The 22945-nt window shown below is 39.7% G+C and overlaps 1 protein-coding gene across 1 annotated transcript in view; it reads left to right on the top strand.

Annotated features, from left to right (window-relative positions):
* The first annotated feature begins 509 nt into the window (after positions 1-509).
* LOC142354499 (IQ motif and ankyrin repeat domain-containing protein 1-like) overlaps positions 510-22945 on the top strand; it is a 59090-nt gene continuing 36654 nt past the window's right edge. The window contains exon 1 of the mRNA XM_075406817.1: positions 510-868. Coding sequence (XP_075262932.1) covers positions 833-868 — 36 coding nt within the window. The 5' untranslated portion in view covers positions 510-832. The remainder of the gene's footprint in view (positions 869-22945) is intronic.

Below are 22945 nucleotides of genomic sequence, written 5' to 3' on the forward strand. Positions count from 1 at the left end.
TAAAAAAATATCGGCCATTTTGTATCAGTTTTGTAATGAGATATAAGAACATCAAAAATTTTTGAATATGGGTTTTTCTGAAACCAATAGGAGCAGGTTTGATCACAATTGACATCAACTACTCATAGAAAGCAGTTTTAAAGATAGGTCGAACAATGGAAAGTGGTATTATATACAATCGGAGACGGCATGATGAAATTTTGAAAAAAGAAGGTATTCAAATAACTCACTCACCGCATGAATAGCCTTTTAACACATAATATAATTTTATCAACCATGCAACATATACTTTTTTCGGAGGCTAAAACCAATACAACACTTGCTATGTTTTGAATGTTATATTGGCAATTAATTTTTGTATTGTCACATTTTAAATGTTTTGTTAGCAATCTTAAAACTATATTAACTACAGATTTTAAAAACCTCTTTTCATAAACATTTGGCCCAAATTGAACGTTGAATTTTTTTCTCTCCTGTAATAATATCTGCTCCTGAACTTTTTCCACTCCTGTAATTATATGTGCACTACTTTATAAATGCTTTATACTCAATTAGTTACAGCAAATTTTGACCTTTGATAATTATCGCGACTGATAAAAATCGCGACTGATAAAAAAGATCGAACTAAAATTTGGTTTTGCTTGTATATTTGTAATTCTTTCAAATGTAAGGTCGACTAAAGGCAACATACCTTAAGTTTTTCGTCTCTATCCTTAATCTGGTATTGCAGAAGTCGCACATATATCGGAGGAAGCGATCCGTACGCCTCTTTTGTGTGGTTGTTCAACCAGAAAATTCCCCTCTGCTCTGTCGTCAAAGGACTCCAGACCTCATGGGGGTACCTGAAGAGAACACTGACCACATTCAGGTGAGCGTTTATTATCAGAAACCGAAAAATGTATGGGGGAAGGGGGTGTTTGAAATGGGTTTTGAAAATGCGACAGAATAATTGCTGATGCCCTCAAGCGTTTTTATATGGATGTTTTGACCTTTGATCAAATACTAAATTTTTACCCTGTGAAGTTTTCTTTTTTGTTATAATTAATAGGAATTTTTCACAGTGAATACTTTTACTTTATTTTTTATTTAATGGTGACAACTGAATCGATTTTACCCATCCGTTAAAATGAAAAGAAAAACAAAAACAAGCAAACCTTAACGAGTGAACATAAAAAATGCACTCTTTGAACTTCTTCACAGCTTCCGGCATTTGAAACGTAGGGAACGTCTGACCTCCAAACACAGCTTTGTCCAAATTCGCTTTGGTTTTAGAGGTCAAAACGTGAAATTTTGTCAAGGCGGAGTAGATGAACTCTTTTGAAATTGGTTCTTGGCGTCTGGTCAGGCGGAGGGAAGTCAGGATCTCTGCTAGGGCGTATTCGAACGTCTCTTTGAATTTGATCTCGAGGCCCGAAGGATGACCTCCTTCTCCGTAGTCTTTCTCGATTGGATGTTCAACGCTAAAACAATATTTATTTATTTCTCAAAAATTGAATCACGTTTGTTTGTATCAAAATGGTTGCAAGGTGAATAAAAGGTACATTAGAAGAATACATATGCCGATAGGGTGATACTCGGCACCCAATCAGCACATGCATTCTTCCTCGGTTTTCGGAGCCTACCCGACAATGAAATTGTTCTAATTTTAGAAACACCTCATTTTAGAAAAAACAAATTAAAATATTACTAACCTCACAATGCCTTCCTAATAAGAATACCAACATTGAAGCACACTGTTTGACGGCTGTGGTGAACATTCAGGTTTGACTCTTTCCGCCCCGTCTCCTCGTCAACAATTCGTGTGAATTTAGCGCTGGTTCGAATTTTAACGTCAATAATACAACTTGTTCTATGGATAATGTTATTAAAGTAACCAATTTCTTCATTTTGAGCCAACTTGAGACTTTTTCTCCACTGCGCGTGCATCACCACGAATTTGATGTCAGTATAATTTTTCGCTAGCGCCTCTATTACCTTTGCGCAACTTTTCCATCCAGCGCTTCATGACCGTTATGGTACTCCAGCGAATTTCCAACAATATCACAATATATTAAAACAGCTTTTGGTGCGTGCGTAATTGCCTCCGTTACAAGATTACTAAACAAATACAAAACAAAAACAGACATGTCAAAAATTAAACATTTTGCATATTAAAACAAAGAAAAAATTACTGGAGGCTTTTTGTTTCATGATTTACACGAGCACCAGGCACGCTCACAAATTTGAAATCTTCCACCCACTCAGGCAAATGAATGTCCTTTATACATTTATGGTCCACATTTTGACACCAGCACAACTCATAATCTTTTTCAATATTTGACGCACCAACGACAACAACTTTAGACATCTTTTAGACATCGAATTGGCTGCGTGTTTAATTAAAACTTACTTGGTTCAAAACTGGCAGTTTGTTCGATATTTTATTTACTCTAAACAATTTTTAAGAGTATAAATCAATTAAACTACAAAACTAAAGATACTTAACATAAAAAGAGATGTGTTTTGCAAAGTCTACAAGCCAGAATGTCTGCTCTCGCTAGACAGGGCTTGTACGACTAAGACTCGAGTTTATTTTTGGTCAGCTCAACTAATGATAGTCAGCAAACCAGTTCGCCCGCACTCGCTGGACAGGGTTTGCATGACTATCAGCTAGTAGCCGCCTTTAACTCCCCCACTCTTCATGGCAGGCTTTCTGCAATTTTTTATATCCCGTCAAAAGACTTGAGGAGTTTTGAAAGCCTGTCACGCTCAGCAATCTTGGGTACATCTCACATGTAGCCCGAATTGACAGATACTGCCGCACACGAAGTTCTTTAAAATTTAGATTCCCCTACCGCAGCATCCGATAAAAAGTAGCTGGGTCACTGACACGGAGCTGCAACCTCCTCATAATTCCACCTATATGGTGTACGTGTTTTATGAGGCTGTTGTTGTTTAGGGTTTCAGCCCGTTCAAGGCGACGCAGCAATTGTGACGGGGCTTCGTCGTCACCAATTTCTTCAGCCTGCTCAACTTCAAGGCCGGTGAGATCATCTGCCTGCCTCAAGATGCTGCGGAACTGATCAACCGTTTGCTGTAGAAAACAAAAAACAAAGTAAACAAAGAATTCTTTACTAGAACTGCCCGCATCAGCTTTTCCCAAGACATCAACAACATTAGTCAGGATCAAAATGCATTGAAAACTATTTAAGCTCACCCTGTCTCTCTCTTCTCTGTTTCTTCTCCTCGTGTTGGGTGAAGCATTTCTGTTGGGAGCACGTGGAGAAAGGAACCGTATTTCAGCGGCCTCACTTTCTTCATGTGTGGGAGGTGGATCATCGGATACCCCGGTATTTTCGAGTGCCTGATTTGACACCTCACCAGGTGACTCAGGCGACGAGAGAAATACTGTTTCTTCCAACACTCTGGCGGCTTCATTCAGCAAGCCGTCATTGCTGTCATCATATCCTCCTGCATGACGCCCAAGGAAAACCAAGGCTTGAGTTAAAGCCTGTCTTTCTCCGTCTCTTGGACATCCATACATTCGGAGCAGATGGCAAAACTGCAACAGATGTGAACTTAAAGGCCTTGTATTTGCCGTCTCTTCTTCTTCCAAGGCCATCCGAGTACCATTATCATCGTCCGAGGAGGAGGAGGACGAGGAGTCTAGAATAGACTGCGCTCCTCGGCGTCGAGGTCTCAATCTGAGCCTCCGGTTGATTGAAGTGACCTCCTCATCGTTATCTTCCACATCTTCCAGGGAAGTTTGCGCACTTCCGTCTTCAAACATTAGTGCTAACTCATCTCCAATCTCCATTTCCAACTGAGGCGACGGAGGGATAGACACATCACTCGCGTTATTGTCCGAGTTAGGATAGTCGACTAACATGGCAGAAGCAGAAGTAAAACATGAGTTGGTGCTCGACATACTAAATAACTTTTTTGGAAATTTTTAGGTTTGCGTGTTTGTTTTTTTACTGATTCATTTGTTTTTTTTTAAGTTTTTTTTTCAGTCTGTCGGATCAACTCCATCCTATTATTGCAAAAATGAATCTTTTTTTGATAGCTTGCACACGTTTTGCAAAAAAAACAACTTTTCAAAGAATTTATTTTCATTGTAGAAATACTAAATTTTTCAGCAGCAAATTGAAGCAACTCTTCTTCGGTTAGATAAAAAGGGAAAGTTCGGGTCGGTAAATAGATACAGTGAGCAACGTATAAACAGTACAATGCACAAAGTTTACTTGTCGCTAGCTGTTTGAACAATGGACGCATTTCGACAAATTTAATAGATGTATTTTTTTTGTAGAGTTTCTGCAGTCTTTTAAAAATACTCGGGAAAACTTCGTGAAGATCTCTTTTGAAGGAGTCGTAGAAAAGTAGTTGTCCATTACTGTCTGCGATCAAAAGCCAGTGTTCCCCAAAAAAGCAAGATGGTTGATTGTTAACAATAACAAATTTGTTTCGATGAATGAAAGGGAAGTTGTCAGCAGAATAACAGCCAAGGTAACGCAGGCTAAGCTCAGAGTGTATACTGACAAAACGATCAATATCACTGTTGTCAACCATTGTAAATTGCTGAGTTTTTGATAACTTCTCTATTGCAATTAACCAAAGCAACAGATCGACGTTCAGCCATAAGTATGACTCTAATGGGTTGCTTGGTTGGTGTTTTGAATTTAAATTCGATCCCCAACCGTGCACCAGTAAGTTCCGGACGGATTGTGCTGTCCCGTAAATTGGAATCGGCTGTAAGATTGAAGACCAACGCAAAATGATTGGCAAAGTTTTCTAGAGTAATTCCGTTACCGCCAACAGAGTGACCCAAGGCCGTCATTGTTGTGTGGTAGAGACGGACGTGGCTTTTAGAGATATCAATGGGTGTGCCACCTACTTGCGATCCTTCTCGTGTGACCCTCACTGAACTCAAATCAAAGTCCTCGAAATTGAAAGGATTAGATTTGTACGTTCCCGTGAAAGAGTTCTCTGGTACCAAGACCACAACCAATTTGCAAGCTGGAGCTCTATTGAACAAGTCATCCTGGTAATAAACGCTGGTGCCTGTAGTGATTAGAAAAGAAGTAATGGGAGACTCTTGCCACTCATATTGAGCTGCTTTTTTCTTTAAAGCTCTCTCCAGTGAAATAAAGGTCTCCGTTCGAAGTTCCAACAAGTGTACAAATAGAGAAGCATTTAGGACCTTGATTGTGAAACTACTCGCATCCTGACATCCTCCGGGCTGAAGCATAATGAACTTGTCCAAGGAACGTGTCAGTCTGATCCGAACTTCAACTCCAGGTATCAAATACTTGTCAACACCGTTCAAAAAATTGTCAGAAATGGTGGAATAAGTGTGAAAGCTACGCCCCGAAATTACAATTTCATGCCGTCTGGAAAAAGCATCGTTTTTCAAATTGTTGAAATCCGAAGGATCTGGTTCAAAACTATAGCCTTGAGTTGCCATTATCTCTGCTTGGTTGTCAGGTCGTAACTGAGGTCAGCCTCTAAGATGGACTTGTAGGGGTACAAATTGCTAGACGAGGAGACCATGGTGCCATTAAAAAAAACTTCCACATTTTGCCATAAACTATTAGCGATGTTATTCACAAAAATTGGTAGGGGCTCGCCGTCTGTGCCATCACTTTTTTTCTTCCTAACAGCTGCTTCGCCTGATGATTTTTTAATCAACAATAATTCCATTTTGAGTAAAATGTTGTTTAGATCGGCTACAGTTCCACATATTTCCGTACGTGGCGCCTGAAATTCAAACTCCAACACTGGGCCATCAGAGTTTGTTGGCGGGAAAATTTGTTCGTCGTAAGCGCGGACAAAATCAACCAAAACTTGACTTGTACCAAAGAGGTCCAACATTGAGCTGGTTGCTGAAACTGGGAGATCGGCATAGGTGAAAGAATGAGACATTGCAATCAATCAGTTAAGTCGCAGCGTCGACGATGGAGGAAAAGAAATCTTGCTTGTTATAGTTCTTCTTTTTTTTCGCTGTACGCCTACGGTTTGTTCTCAAGACACGCTTTTTCCTTGTGGAACGCTTTCTGATCGTTTTTCTTGTGGAGCCTTTTGATTTTCTTCTCTGGTAGCGGGAGCGTTTTTTCTTTGATTTTGTCCTTCTTTTTGTTTTGGTTCTCCGTCTAGGTTTGATGACAGACGTCGTCGCCCCTTTTTTGTTGAACTTCTCTTTCTTTTTCTTCTCGAGCGACCACTTCCAATTTGTTTTTTTACCGTTTCGCGTAAAGTTTTTTTCAGGGCAGCTTTTGGTTTTGTACGTCCCTCTAGTATCCCTAGCACTTCAGGAGCGGCATTTTGTACCAAGTTTTTGGCTAAGGGTAGACCGTATCGCTTTGCAAGTGGTATCACAAAACTTTTCAAACCGAGACGCAGCGCAGAACCCAGCCCACTGCCGTATTGACGATTTGTTGAACCAGAATAAAAACTAGGATTTGCTCGTGAAGAAAGTATGCGATTAGAATGGTAATTGACGTCCATTCAAGAACTGTCTACAAACGAAAAAGTTTTTGCCTTTCCCCCGCTGACAGTGAAGCAAGGCGTTGACAACTGAATCGCTCGACAATCAATATGAGTACTGAACTGCAGGTTGCCCATCAACCCGATCACAAACGATTTCTTAGGATGACCAATTAACCAGGCCTTCAGCTGCAAAGCCTACTTGCTGGCGGCCACGATGTCTATCTTCGTCATACTTAAAAGCAACTAGTTCAGAAGCATAGAAACGTCCCAGAATTTCTTCGCCTTTGTTATCATGCAGTACATAGGTTATAGGTTCACTACGATTACGCGGAATGGACACTCTTGCAACAGTAAAGACTTCATCTGTAAATCGCTGTTTATAGCCTTTCTGGAAGGGCTTTCGCTGAAAAGACAAGCGAACAGTTTGTTTTTTCCTGAACATTTTTTTTCGCCCAAACAGTTTTGGTGGCGTACGATAACTCTTCATACCTGAATTTGGTCTTTTATCGTAAGCATTGGGACTGTTTTGCAGAACAAGACTCCTAACATGTTCCTTAGAGACGTCTGCGGGAGCTAAACCGATGCTTGAGTTGACTCGAGCGTTTATCATCCTCACAAATTGTTGAAGATGACCCAAATATCTACATGAACCACTTTCTTCAAAAAATTTGTATAAAATATTTTTCAACGTCCGCACAAACTGCTCTGCAATAGCACTTTTCGAATCACCATAAGTGCTATAAACTTCAACTCCTAGCTCTTCACAGTGTTTTCTAAAGTATCCCTTGAATTCTTTCCCTTGATCTGTCCAAAGTTTTATGGGCACTGATGTTGGTTTTTTGATATTAATCGTCTTTGAAAAAGCATCAAAAGCTGCCTGAGCAGACTTTGATTTCATTGTCTGAACTCGTAGAAAACGTGTTAACACATCAACTGCAATCAGGAGATACTGTACGCCGTCATTTTCCTTTGAAAATTTATTCATAAAAGCGACATCAACGGACCAAATATGGTTCACTCCAAGACTTCTGACTTTAAGTCTTTTGAACTTTTGTCTTGCAGCTTTAAACTTTGTATACACTTTACTACTCTCCAAAAACTCTCGCACTTTGGACAGGGGTAACCCGCTGGCTTTTCTCAGACTAGAAATTCCACCATAAGCCGCAGGGTTGTTCAGCGATGTATAGATTCCTTTCAAGTGACGATACTCAGCTTCTGAGAGTCTTTCAGCTTTTTTACCGGCCTTTTTTGTAGTTTTAACAGAAACCATGCTTTAAAGATTTCAATTCAGTATATAGAAATTATGAGTCGAACAAAATAATAACTATCACCCAAGACTTAGCTTGGATGAGCTAAATTTATCGTCAATGACTTGCATCGCCGACCTGTTTAGGAGCAAGGACTTTAGATGATCAACTTTTTCTTTTGTTATCGGCACCATCAATAATGTTTCAACAATTTGACGTTCCATCCCATTCAACTTTTTATTATGAATCTGCAAATTCTTAAGAAAATGTATCAGGTTAACAGAATTTGTAATGTCAACTTGATCGCCCGACTGAAATGAATTAGATCCGAGGAGTAAGCGATTACCAGATTGGCTGAAAGAAAGACTGGGATTGGAGTCAATCAGAGACAAAAGAGCTCGCATGCGATAACGTTTCAGCGTAGCACCATCTTTTTTTCTGACTGTTGATTTTTGGGAGCGTGGACCTCCTTTCTTTTTTCTATCCAACTGTTTCAAAGAAGAACTGACAACTGATTCTTCCCTAACAGGGTCGAAAGAAGAGTTTCCTTCAATATTTGTTGACAGGTTGTCTTGTCTGTTGTTGTGAGCAGCTGACTCGTTGTCGTGATCTTCTTTATTGATATCCGTTGTATTGAAGCTATCTGTTTTTGGGACAGAGGAAAATGACCTTTTGGACAGTGGCTGCATTGCCAGCAAATTTGTATGAATGGCATTTTTTGGCTCTTCTTGTTCTTTCAGCAATGGAACAAGTGCAAACTCAATAAACTTTGACGCTGTATTCGACGAGGACTGCTTTGCTCGATATGACATAACAATAAGCACAAAAAAATGTTAAAATAGGGGGAAAATTTTATCGGACTTTGTTCAGCTCCAGTGCATGCAATGTTTAACTCACATTTTGCAGATCACTTTTGCCAACACTCGCTAGTGTGATTGCACAATTTTGGTAAAGTTCACGGATCGAACCATGTAATTCGTCCACTAGAATAGAGCCGTTTTGATGTAGGGTAAAATTGTTCGAACAGACTTGTTGAAAGGAGAGAAAGAAATGGGTGCAATCCCCGCGCCGAGGTACCGGCTGTTTTTGACTAGAGTCGAACGACAACTGGCACTGATCATCTGTTTCATTTGCAAAGGAACCACCACTGACTGCTCTCCTTTGCTTTGATTGCGTGTCAGATGATATTAAAATATCTTTTTTGCTACCTACGGTAGTATTGCAGATGTATGTGCAAAATCTCAGACTATCGGGACATGTGGGTGTCAAGTCAATTAGGAAATGACCGAATGGAACTCTCATGCAATGCTTATAGCAGCTGTTGAGAAACGCAGGCGTTGCAGTATCCAGCTCAGAGCCTAAGATTTTCAATTGCTTACCAATGCGAGTGCCCCTATCAATGGTAACCGAATAACGGCCCTGTTGATAGAGATTGTGTTTAATGAAAATTGTAGAGATGTTTTTATGCCTACCGGCTGTCGCCAATGTAGCGAAAGCCTTGCTCTCCATAACTTCCTCACCGCAGTCATCAAAAATTAGCAGCTTTTTCTTTTGTGGGTAGCCGATGTTGCTGTGCTTCTCGGAAATAGCATGAAGCTCACTCAAAATAAGATCGTCAACACAATTTTCTTCGTTGCTAGCACCGCTGCTGTTGTTAAGGGTATTTGTGATTAAATTTTTTGACTGAATGCATCACTTGAATTCTACTTTGACACTTTTTCCCAAAGTCTTCAAAAAATCGTAATAAACAGGTTGCCAGTAGCGATAAATGTAAACAATGTGTTCAAAGGGTGGTTGGAAAACTCCCTGTAGGACAGTAGGAGTTGATAGCATTGAAAGGATCAGCTGAGTTTTTCCAGTTCCGGAGCTTCCGCAAACACACATAAAAACACGCTCTTTCGTTGATATTAATTTATTCATTACTGCTCATACATGTGGTTGACTTGTGCTGCGGAGTGAACGGGGGGTAACAAAAAAGTCAGACAATATGTAATGACCATAAAATATGCAGTTTTTAGCTCACAACTGAGATTGTCAGAAGCAAACGCAAGCTGGCTACACGCAATTGAAACCATCACAATTACAAGAAAATTTGAGTATAGAAGGTAGCACGGGTTTTTTCTATTGCACAGCACACAAACTCCCAAACATTATGCTGCTGTGAGGTTTTTGCTGCTTTGGCATTTTGAATCCTGTCGGCTCCGTCTATTTGGTCAACAGCATCATCAATGTCAGAGTCGCCAGCTTTACTACCTCTCTGCAACTTTCTAACAACGTGAACTTCAGTGGTTGGCTTCGGAGCAGGCACGAGATAGCCGATACAAGTGCTCAACAGAGTTAGATACGTCGTATTCTCTTCGCAGAGGAAAGGCGAGGAATGGTGCGTTTCATCACTTGTAGAACCCGCGGTTGCTTTCTTTCGAGCAGAGAACCCGCTCTTAGATAATTTGTAGAGACACAAAAAGGTAACAAACACAATCACAATGCATTGTGTGAAAAATAGAATCTGTTGATTGGGCCAAAAATAACGACGAGTGCCGAGTCTTGGTTTGGTAAAGACTGAATTTTCTTGAACCTTGCAATCTTCAGCTACATTATCTCCGCCAATGTTGTAAGACGTTCTTCCAAAGCTCAAATCTGTTGTTTGTTCTTGTACATTAGACGACCGCTGCTGATGATTAGTATCTTTCGTAATTAAAATGAGAGAGCACGTGCTTCATTTCGTCTCTTACTTCTATTGGAGCGACAAATTGTTGTATTATTTATTACATCTCATTAAAACTAAAGAAAAACAGAGAAAAAAATTCAATTGACATTGATTGACAGATAGATAGATAGACAGATAGATAGATAGATAGATAGATAGATAGATAGATAGATAGATAGATAGATAGATAGATAGATAGATAGATAGATAGATAGATAGATAGATAGATAGATAGATAGATAGATAGATATAGATTAGTATCAAAATGAAAAAAAAGTAGCCTCAAAAATCCAAAATTTTGACAGTCAGAAATTTTGTCTAATTGCATTATCCAATTGATTGCAGTATCATCAATCAGCAGCGTAGTATAATAATTCTATTGAGTTTTTTTTTTTTTGTTTAGTTAGTTGAGTTGAGTTCAGTTCAGTTGGGTTGAGTTAACTTAAGTTAAGTTAAGTTGAGTTGAGTTGAGTTGAGTTGAGTTGAGTTGATTAGTTGAGTTAGTTAGTTCGATTCATGCGTGTGTGTTTGTGTGTTGAGTTCAACAAAATGGATGAGGGAAAACTAGACCAAATGTCAGAGGTAGGCCTCCAAAAGACAAACGCTTTGATGTTGCTGCGTCTTAGGTCTTTTTTGCAGCGGATGATTTGTTGCTGTTTGATCAAAAAGTTGAAGACTATTTGGACGCTGTGCAGTGGACTGACTGGAGGGATGCACTCTCGTTGTCTTTGACAGTAGAGCTGACACGCCACAAAAGGGGAGCGAACTTGCAATTGGACGCATTGAGTTCATTCCTTGTTCGTCTACATTTTGCTCGGACATAGTCATCCTCCTGCTCCTCTTCCCATTTAAATCAAAGTGGCTGCTTTCCATTGATGTCGTTGTTGTTGCGTTAGTTCCTAACAATTTCATGCAATTTCCGCACGGCGTCGCACCGCCCGAAGATTGCGCGCCATCCGAAGTCCGGGCAGCGCGTCCGCCGCCCCGCTCGGCGTCGTCCGCGGGCGGCCCGCCGTTCGTTCGGGCAGCGCGTCCGCCATCGGCGCCGTCCGGAGAGCGCGCGCCCATGTCGTCCGCGTCGTTCTTCAACTCAGAATTAAAACAACTGCTTTTTTCTTCCGCCACATGTTGTTGTTGTTGTTGTTGTTGTTCTCTAATCATCTCGTTGTGAATAATGTGTTTTTTCGCTGCAGTTGCAAATGATGGGGAGCCACCACTTTAGAAATTAGGTCGGGCAAGATACTTGTTTGACACTCAGCCAGTCAGTCAATTGAAACCAGGCAGAAAATTTGTTTGTAACGATTTTTTGTGTTGTCTTCAAAGCATCTGAAAAACAAAACACTTTTTTTTTCTATTGAGAAATACAGGTACTTTATTGTGAAAATATACCAAAAAAAATTAGTTTATGAAAAAATGATGTATATCACATCTATCCATCCATTCATCCATCTCATTGTTGACAAACTCCTCATTGCTGTTTTCTTTGCTTTTCCTTTGCCATACAAACAAATATCTATCGAAAAAATTATTGTTATCAATCGATCAATCAATCAATCAACCAACTAAACAACCATTACAAAACAGAACTTGATAATGAAAAACTGCATAGCTAGGTGTATGATCTAGGTCTTTGACAAAAATTTTTCATTTTATTAATTAATCTAACATCATCAACAACAACAGCAGTAAATTTTGATTACTTTTCTTTGCACAACAAAAATTAAGAAAATTAGATAGAAACAGGAAAAGAAGCGCCATTTGTAGTAACAAAAGAAGACACAGTACAAAAACAAAAAGAAGCGAGCAGCTTTTTTTTCTGGCAGCAAAGAAGCGAGCAGCTTTAAAAAATGTAAAGTAAAACGTAAAAGAGTAGAAAGAAATAAAAAAAGTGTTTTCCGAAACAGCAGCTTAATAGATAGCATCAGCTTCTAATTAACGTCAGTAGTATTGATATTGTCTTCATCATCTTCCTCTTCAGCGTCATCATAGTAACCATCAGGAACACCAGCTATTACAACAGCTTCTGCCGACGACGAAGTAAGATTTCTGTCTTCCCTCCCGGCAACTTGTTGTTTGGTATCATTGCTTGATCCATCTCCCACGTGTTGAGACACACAGGCTACTCCCGCTAAGGAATTGTTGTTTTCTTCACTTTCTTCTCCAATTGTGTAATTGGAAAGATTTGAAAGATCAGCCGAGGAATAATGTCGAACGTTTAGATTGTTATTGGCAGCTCTACCAAATTGATTTTGTTGAAAATGGTTTCGCTGCTGCAACAACGTAGCAGATGGTGCAGCAATATATGTCACTGGTGATGGTTGCTGATTTTGCACTGGAAGCGAATGAGAGTCCATTCGAGCGGCAGCCGCAAACGGTATCTGATGTGTGGAAAGTCTTGACCTAGCTGCAATGTGTGACTGATTATCTTCAAGTAAATGTGCGTTGTTGTTGTTTTGGTTGAAATAATGCAGATTGAAATCCAAAGTTGCGTCCGATGCACTATCATACTGTGGACAAAAGAACTGAGATGAATTCATTTGGCTGTTGCTTTGCTGTTGTTGTTGTTGAGCGAACCGATTATAAGCATTCTGGAGCTGGTTTTGAGGCAAATATGATGTTGCCGCTTGTCGGTAATTGTAGACTGAATTGTAGTAAAAAAGCAGGCTGTCAATGGCTGGCTTCAAACCCCAAATACGATTCATTTCTGTTACGGAGAAAGTAGCAATGCTCTTGAAGATTCCTACACGAGAAGCGTCCAACTGTATTGTCAGAAACAGGTGCCTGCTGCTCACTGGAATTTGTGTTTCGCAGCTCAAATTGCTGATACGCTCAAACACCTCAATATTGGGTTCGATATGCTGCTGCAAAAGCGGGTTCTGATGCGTAGATGCATTGAGGACCGAATCTTTTGACCAAATGCGAACAAAATACTGACTAGAAATTGGTAGGAGAGCCATTAAATCTCTCTCTGAAAAGACCAAACCTTGTGTTATGAGCAAGGCTACCAATCAGGATAAAGTTGCGTAGAGTGCGTGAAAGTTGAGTCAAGGATACATTCTACTTGCCTGCCTTCAATCTTACATTTATGCTGTATTTAAACTGTATTAAGAAAAACCAAAGATGTCATAATCTAAATTGCTGTCCATATCCACAACACTATTTTACCAAGAATTTTATTTGCAGTTCAAACAGGCACTTGGAACGGAGAATTGGTGCTCTCTTTGGAAAATATTTGTTCAAGTCAGCATTTGCGTCATATGTAGAACTGAACAAGTCGAATTGTTCCCCGCGCGCAAGAGCATAAGGTTGTTTATTTTTTATTTGTCCAGCGAAAGCAGCATACACAGAGAAGGGACACCACACTTGTATTTGAAAGAATTTGAAGCCTGATCTCATCTCTGACCTCGGTAGTTGAAAACTAAAATAGTGCCTGACGCGTGCTACGGCTTCTTCAAGTCTCCAGTTTGTTGTGGTCGCTGCTTGGGCATTACTTGTAGATGATTGGGAGTCATCTCTACAGTATATCAGCAAATGAAGATGGTTCTCGCAAAGTTCCGGTGCTTCCTTATTAGTGGACGACATAAGATTGCACCTTTGAGCTGAATTTGGAACACGTTGTTGATTCTGTGAGGTTTTTAGTGTCACACACACTGCATTTGGAAAACCGCATTGTTTTAGGCAGTTAAAGACATGGGCACCAATCACAAACTCAATGTGCTCACGCTGTAGCATTGCACAGAGCTCCTCCAAAATGTGATCACATTGCTCTATTGCTCCTTTCTCACAATCATTGGTGGGGTAGAACACAAAATGCGCATAGTTCCTGGTGGCACCTTGACGAAACTCCATACCAAAACTCTGAAAAATCAGTGTCCCCTGCATCACAGTTAATAATAGGTACACAAATGAAACAACAAAAGAAAACGAAAAGAATAACATTCAAGTGCGGTAGTTAGTTAATGATTAAACAATTAGATCTACCTACAACTATCAAAAATCTAAAAGTTACAAAAAATTGCCTCAAATTGGCAGTTCTCTTTTCATTCACTTCAATCTTTTGTACAGTAAAAAGCAACAAGTACTGTCATCAATAAAGACTAACTCATCACAAATGTTTGCTGAAATACAATACAAACCTTCGAGATATGGTATACAAACATAGAGAGACAGACAGACAGACAGACAGCCATGAGTCTCTGCTTTAAAAATGATCATCAAGTGCTCCTCTTCTTTTGCATGATATGATCAATCCATCAATCAAACTAGCGTTTCAAGGTCTCCATAACTATACAATTGCTTACGAGAAAAAGTCGAAGTTGTTGTTGTTGTTGTAGAAGTGTTATCATCTACACTTGATTTAGATGGCAACCTCTTTTTTCGGGCGGGCACGTCTTCGACCAGGCTTCCAAAGTGAGAAGTAGAGGGGTTATTATCTTTGACGAAATGACTTACATTTGCTGGCTTGTCTTTTGAAATTGTCGTGAAAGAATTGTTTCTCTGAACGGAAATTGGTGTATAATAAATGTTTCGAGAGCTTGTTGGTAAAGAGTGTTTTCTTCCATACAAAACCGGATACTGCATATACTTTTGTGGTCCAATCAGTGGTAGAACTGCAGTCATGTTTTCCTTACTTGCATTGGAAACCAGGAGATCGGGAGGAACGGAGTGAACTTGCGCAGTAGTCTGGAGAGCTTGGACAGAATTTGAATCGTGTTGCCACCATGAAGCTGCGGACATTTCGCCTTGCGTTGTAGCAGAGCAACCCCTGCAAATCAAGTCAGATGAATTTTTGTCTTTTTCTTGCAAGCGTGTTTGCCCGTCCACCGCAATCCCTTTCCCAAGAACCTCGGTCGCCGGCCGGTTTTTCGATTTCCTTTTAACGGCTGACTGAATTTCCTGTTTTCGGGACCATCGGAAATGAGTAGCATCAATAATACAGCACACAACGACAGACAGCAAAATTATCGAAAGGATGAACAGGAACAATGAAACATAGTTTGCGCGCACAATAGAGCTGACAATAGTGTCATTAATTAGATCTAAGTCAGCTCTTAGTTGGCCACTTGGCCCGCAACAATAAAACCCATCAACGCTCATGCAACAGCCCATATTCTTCATTTGACAGGAGTCGACCGCAATGTAGTGACAAGTCAGTTTTTCTAGATATCTGTTACTTGACCAGTCTGTTATCGTCTCTGAGCTCCAATGTTGAGTGCTGTCTGACTTGGTTTGAGACATAACGTTCAATAATCTGAAAACAAGACAAAGTTTGTGCATGGTTTGCAATTCCTGTTCAAAAAATAAACAATTGGAGAAAAAAGTGTGAAAAGAAATTAATACTTCAAATTGAAAAAAGAAACAAAAATTAAATTACTGATACCAAATACAAACTGGCTACATTAATGTTTGAAGTTGGATAAGAAACCATAGGGGACAGATAAGCCAGTATCAGTATCGAAGCAGCGTTTAGTACAAGTTATCTTAGTCATTTTTTGCAAAACTGTGTTTGAATTTTACCAGTTTTAACGCAACGACGCATTGAGCTAAATGGGGAGCGCAGCTCGTGCACCTCCTGAAGAACCAGTTTTTTGAACGCTTCGATATCGAACGTTTTCTCCACTGCTCTGTTAGTAGTGAGACCTTTGACTTTAAAAACATTGTACTCAGCAGCTGTTTCATTATTGCGTCCATTGATACAGTAAAATTTTGGCCCACCACTAAAAAAATTATCAACCGTGACCGTTTTTGGAAGCTCATCCGTCATATCACCGAGATAGGAACCGATAGGTATATCCCTATGAGCATCCAAACCACTAACTTGCTCATCGATGTACATTATACTGTCTGTATCACAGTATAAAACGTTTTGAGGATTTTTCACTTTCGAAATATGCTGATATAGTATGCTTCGGGCGTGGGCGGTTGTAAAGGCAGCCAAAACAACATTAGATTTTCTCGGAATATCAGCCGCATCGTCAATCATTTGGTACTGAAGAAGCATCAAATCTTCTCCCACTAGAGTTGCGTCAATAACGCGAGAAAAATTAGACGTGAAGTATTTTACGACATCAGGGTAATTGTTGACATACCTCGTTTTTGGCAGGTTCTCACGCATACCAAGATAACCCCAAAAAGAATTGAGAAGAATTTTTGAGATGAAACGTAAGCCTTCGTTCCGCTCCATATTCTCCTCATTCAGTTTAACCCCCTCTTTGAGTTCAAAGTCGCGCAGAAAGTCTCTTCTGTGGCTACAAGTTTCTGTCTGATCACAGTTACACTCTACCGGCCACCCACTCGCTTCTGTTTTTATCTTCAAAAAAGTGTTTATGTACTCCCGAAATAAGTTTGATGAGCGTCTTGCAGTGCTCCATGACCAAATTTCCGACACATCAATAACTCTGTAGCCCCAACGAATCCCTAATCGTAGTTCAACAGTCACAAATGTGCCCCAGAAAACCCTATCAAGGTAATCACTGTGCGAGCAATTTGACCCATCGATTGGGATATTTGCCTGCTGGGGTTTGTTAGAACTAGTGGTTTCCACGCACTTCCTGCAGAGCGGGAAAAAAAGTTTCGCATTATACTTGAAAGGGATAATTGGTATCCAGAGATTCCTCGGCGGCAGAACAAGACATTTGATTAATCCAAAATATTCTTCATCCAAAATTTTTTGTTCAACTTCCGAAAAAGGCTGACAATAAATGCAATCATTCGAGCGTGATGCTAGCACTTTTCGTCGCTGAAGACTTAACGGATTTTCCGACACATTTTCATCAAAAACTGGAGCCACAAGCACAAAGTCCGGATGACCAACAGGATAAGGGCACGACGCGTTAACATACGGGTACAAGGAACAAATATCAACATACCGAAACTTTTGGTTACAATTCTTTTTGTGCCAACGTGTGCAGAATTTTTCTGTCCGACCGCCAACAAAAGCGTCTCTGGCTTTGAGTGGTGAAAAAAACTCGCTACTGCTCACCAGTTCTTTCAACTTTGAGGTATGATAGTGGCCGTTAGAAAAAGGAGCAATTTTTGCCGCTTCCTCAAAAGAATGGCTTTTAACTAAATCGTTAAATTGACATTCCCAGATATTTTCACATGACTCAATAACATAGTTTAAACCATCCGTCGTTTTGTGGCGAACTTTGTTTTCAATTTGAGATTGGAGAAACTGAAATCTTTCTTGAAAAGTGGTGAAATGAAGCTCTTCCATAGTCATTCCCATTTTCTTATTAAACTCTTTGCGATTTGGATAACATTTGTAGCAGCCGTGATAATAACAACCAAAAAACTCATAAATAATTGCTCTGTACACAACTTTAGAATCGCTGATCCAATCTTGTTCATCGGAGCGCTCTTTTTTTAACATGAGGCTATCTACACGGCACGGGCCAATTTTTTGCTCTCGAACTTCTTTATCGTTTTTTGAAGCAGAACCACCCAACGAGTTTGATTTGTAGAACTTGATTTCAAAATTCCTGTTTTTTTTCCCTCTCGGTACGTTCGATCCAGCAGAGCCATTGATTAGCCGGGAAGGAAGTTTTCTCCATCGAGCGATATCCGTTTGATGGTAAAATTGCTATAGAGGCTGGAGGCATGAACAGTTGTCGGTATATATAGTTACAGGCTGATGCAGCAGTACATGCTATTTGAAAGGGGTCAATGTTGTTGCATGTTTTCTTAATCAGTCGTCGAAAAGTGGTAACACCTTGTTTCAATAATTCAACGTCTGACTGGCAGTATTTTGTTAACTCTAGCTGAAAGTCGTAAACTAGCAAGTTTTCCTTGTAAATTACCTCTTGTTGTTGATGCCACTGAATGAAGTGATTAAAATCCTCAGTATCTTTTAGGGAATTAATGCCAAACAGACACCGCGGCGGGAACTGTCCGGGTAGGAAGGCAAAATCTGGTTCTTGGCATTCTCTTGAATTCTCATGGCACTCTCTTGGTAGCGTCCGTGCTGTGCAATTTAATCCTTGGAGTTTTGAAAGTCTGTCATCTCTCCTACTAATGCAGTGAGGGCAATCAGCGGAAACTATGTTCACTAAGCCGCATTCCTGTACATTGGGGCACGAAGAAATTGTATGAAAAGGTGTTTTACCTTCAAAAGCTGCAGATGAAGTAAGAAAGTGGGGGAAATATCCCTTCTCCGTCTCTTCAATAGTAAATGTCTTTGAAAATTTCCGAAGAGGGATAGGTATAAACAGGTATGAATCAATAAACCGTTTATTTCCCACTTTGAGTGACACAACTTTATTGCCTCTCAGAACAATTTTTGGAATGAAACATTGTTTCTGATATAGCCACTCCAAGATTGGCAAAAAGTCGTACCCACTTCCAAAATGAGCAATGAACCATTCGCACTTTCTGACACGCTCTTTGTTGTCGAACAACCAAAGACAAAAATTGTTAACTGAATTGTAACCAACAAAAGATTTCTCAACTCCTGAAAATGATTTTGCAATCAGAAGAACCGGTTTGTGTACATTCTTTTGTTCGCAGCTCTGATCAGTTTCAATGTCAAAGGCCCAAGTTTGTTCGTCTGGCACTGCTTGCTCTGCTTCTTCTTCCTGTCGCGAGAAGGAAGCGTCAGAACTGGACACTGAATTGGAGAGGTTACTCCTCTTTGATTTCTTGCCGGCAAAATTTCTGTTATCACCATCAACAGTCGTTCTTTCACCAACATCAGTCTCCAGGGCTGCACGTGTCCGTTTTCTGGGGCTCTGTACAAAACACTCGTGTTTCTTTCCTTGTGAGAAATCGTAAAATTGAGAACAAGTAACGCATCGTTTTTTGCTGCATTGATGAGTGGACGCCGAGTGCCGGGAAACAGTAAGATTGCACCCAGGACATTTGTCGAAATAAGAGCAAATACGTTGCGTTATATGCGCATCCAAGCACAGCTGACTCTTCAAAATTAGTCCACAAGTTTGGCAACGATACGTAGAACACGTCTGTTGTCCAAAAAAATCAGTATTGAACGCAGTAGAAGCCCTGTTTCTGCACTTTGGCATACGACACTCTGTACACGAACTGGCTGCACACAAGTGTTTAACAGTAGAAAATCCTTTATGACAAGCATAGCAGTAAAACCGAACGCTGAACAGGCCCTTCATTGAAGTGATTACATCAACGTGCTCTGCGTCTGAGTTGTACAACAGATCAATGTGCTTCTCCTGGCCGTCGTTGAAACTTTTCAAATAAACACCCATGAACTTTGCATCGTACACAGTTATGTTGTATGGTATTAGAGTTGCGGTTTTGGCCAACATAGAGAGATCGTCAAGAGTCCATTTTTTATTCGCGCTGTTTTCGAAATCAATATCCGAATTAGAAAACCGTTTCAGTTTGAATATCAACTGCTTTTTTTCCAAATCCTGTTTGTATTTTTTTGAAAATTGTTTCTTTGCCTGCTGTAATCCGTTATCTGCCAGAGCCATGCCTACGCCTAGTGCTGCTAATAAGCAATTATTTGATTCATCAGTATGAATAGATATAACTGATCTCTTCTGTGATATGAAAGTTAGTACGTCGGGGATGGTTCGATTATGAATTCCGCCTATTTTATAGCCACCCATTGCAGGTAAAGACACCGATAACACATTCACTTTCATATCGCTACTGATGTCGAACCCTTCGTTTGAATTTAAAACACGCTCAATTTCATTTAACACAAAATCGATGTTAAAATCAGCCGCTTCCTGGAAAGGTATATGAACTGGGTAACTCAGACTCGGAGCATCTAGAACCAAGCGTATACGGTGGTTAGTATTTTCGTTTTCACGGTTTAATTCTTCAATTAGGAAATTTATCAAGTGATTAAAAATGTCTTTGACTTTGTCAATTTGGGTTTCAATACATCGGAAACTGACCTCGAAGTCGCGACTGACCGCTTGTAGGGAGCTCCTTCTTTTCGGTCTTCGTGTTATTTGATAAAAGGTTGAGGGATCAAAACCACTAGCTGAGCTCAGGTCTGGTGCTTCTGCTACAGTAGCGTTGCTGCTGCTGCCATTAGTGTGTGTGTTTTCAGTTGACATGTTCAGTCTCTGAAAACAGGTATCAAATTTAGAACCTGATTCTTCAATTATTAGTTTTAGACGACGGTCTGTTTGTGTCGTTTATAGAGAGAGAACAATCATCAATTTCGAACAGCAAAAAAAAATGTTAAACAGAATTCGTGTTCTTTCTTATGTTGAGCCAAGAACAAAATATTGTGTCATCATAAAATAATTAGAAAACTCGAGTACAAAAAGTGAGCGCATCAGAAATGACAAAAGAAAATGTTTTGTTTGGAAAATGATTAGCGGCTTTAAACACAGCAGCATGGGTGGTAAAAGTTTGGAGCAAGTTTTACTTATTATTTGAAAGCAACAGTTAAAGGCACAATTTAATCATTTGTTGGCTGGTTTCTGAACATATTTGCAGGCAAAAACCGCTGCCATATAAAGACATTCTTTAGCTTCAGATTTAGAGGAACCACCAAGACGTAGAAGAATTTCTCCAAGTTTTTGATAGGTTCGTTCCATCAGATATGTCATGCTGAACCACTGAAAACCAGTCAAAAACTCTTTGATATTTGGCAACGAATGAAGTCGTAAACCTTCGTCTCTGAGGCCTTTTAGAAGCTGCACCGCCTTCACATCATTCATCTCTTTTAATCGGATACCTTCACTTGCTTCAATTAGTGAATCGTTCCAGGCCGCAATACATTTGTCAAGATAGACAACCCTTTCATCTGCACTGGCTTGTACATTCATTTCACTGAAACGCAGGAAATACGTTAGAAACCGCAATGACAAAATCAGTTTGATCAAGTTTGATTAACGGTTGGTTGATTGGAAAGATATCATTCAAATCTTTTGAAAAAAAGTCTGTCCAATAGTTGGTTGACACGTTTTTAATCCTCTCAAAAAAGCTGTAGGTTAAACCCCGGATATAAATTAAAGTAGTTTAATATCAGTAAAAACACTCTGAACTATACATAATATTTGAAGGTGAAAGTTAGGCAGCTTACAAAAATTATAAACGTTCGAAAAAACGTTCATTATAATCCAGTTTAGGAACAATCACTCTGGGATCGTCGCTGGTTTCTGTGCCTCATTACGCTGTCTATATTCTTGCGATAAATTGAACGCTCTTAAGCTGAGTGCTTTTGCGTCGTCGTGCATGTCAATTTTTCTGTAGCAATCCGCCAGCCTCAGATAAATTTGTTCGAGAGTCTTGTTCAGTCGATTCCATTGGAATAAGGAAGCGAAACGTCTGATGATTCCCATATGGTAGAGCACATTTTCAAAAGCCTTTGTGCTTTCCAGGTTTCTCAGAGCTTCTATCCATGTACAGGATCCGTTATCTATCGAAATGGTAATTGACTGATGTGACAGCTCAAGTTGACGAACAGCTATCTCAACTTTTTCGTAAACTTCAACTTCTTTTGAGCATAACGGGTTGTCGGACATTGCACATGGTTGATTTCCACTCTGCATTTTGTGGTCTGAAAAACAGAAGTGGCTGAATTGGTGATCTTGTGAGAACATTTTTTTTTTCTAATGAGTTTAACAATAATTCCTCATAATATTATTGAAGACAAGGTGGTTTTGAATAAACTTGCTTCTTTCAGTTGGTCGTTGAAATTCAAAAAATAAGATAAAAAATTTGGTAGTGAAACAACTAAATAGTCAATAAATGACTGACTGTCATAGCATAAGATGAAAAGTAATACACAAACATATGAAAGAAGAAAAAGTGTACAATAAATTTTTAGACATAACAAAATCCGCGCAAGAAAAATGAATTATGGTAGGTTGAACTTTTTGCTATGCTATGGTTTGGCAGCGGAGAATCAAGTCTTCAAGAGTCACATTCGAGCATGACAGCATTTTTACACAAAGTTTCTTATACACTTTTGATCGCCTCTCGTCTTCATTGTCATTGAACAGGTCGCTTTTTGCTTTGTACAAAAAACCAAGCATCCAACAATAACGCTTGATGTTATTTGTCTCCGAGGAACCTATGTTTATTTGGAGAAGTAGGCTCTTCAAATTAGCTATCATGAAGTCAAAAGCCGTATTCAATTCTTCTCGCGTTGCAACATATTTGAACTTCGCATAAAGATCATTACATTGACCCTCTGCGATAGCCTTGAGTATCATATTGCCCAGCGATATTTGATTTGATTGTTTACTGACAACCTCCTTCACTACGTCAATCCCAAACATTTTCGCTATCTGGGTTATTTGAACATTTCCACTATCCTAAACAAAACACAATAAAATTATTGAGGCTCAGCAAATTATCGAAGTGATTTGTTTTTTGTATCTTTTAGGGTTCGATACTGCCCATCTCAATACAGTACAGTATATGTCATCCTAGAAAAAAGGAGGTGTTTTGAAGCAAAAAGGTTCTTATTACCTCGTCATTAACGTCCTCATTGTCCAAGTCAACAACTTCAGTGCTAGAGCTCGCTTGTTGGGAGTTGTCGTCGACAGACTCTTCGATTTCAATCCGGGTAGAATTGCCTTCATCA

Source organism: Convolutriloba macropyga, chromosome 15 (assembly GCF_964194025.1).
Source record: "Convolutriloba macropyga chromosome 15, txConMacr16.3, whole genome shotgun sequence".
Lineage (NCBI taxonomy): Eukaryota > Metazoa > Xenacoelomorpha > Acoela > Convolutidae > Convolutriloba > Convolutriloba macropyga.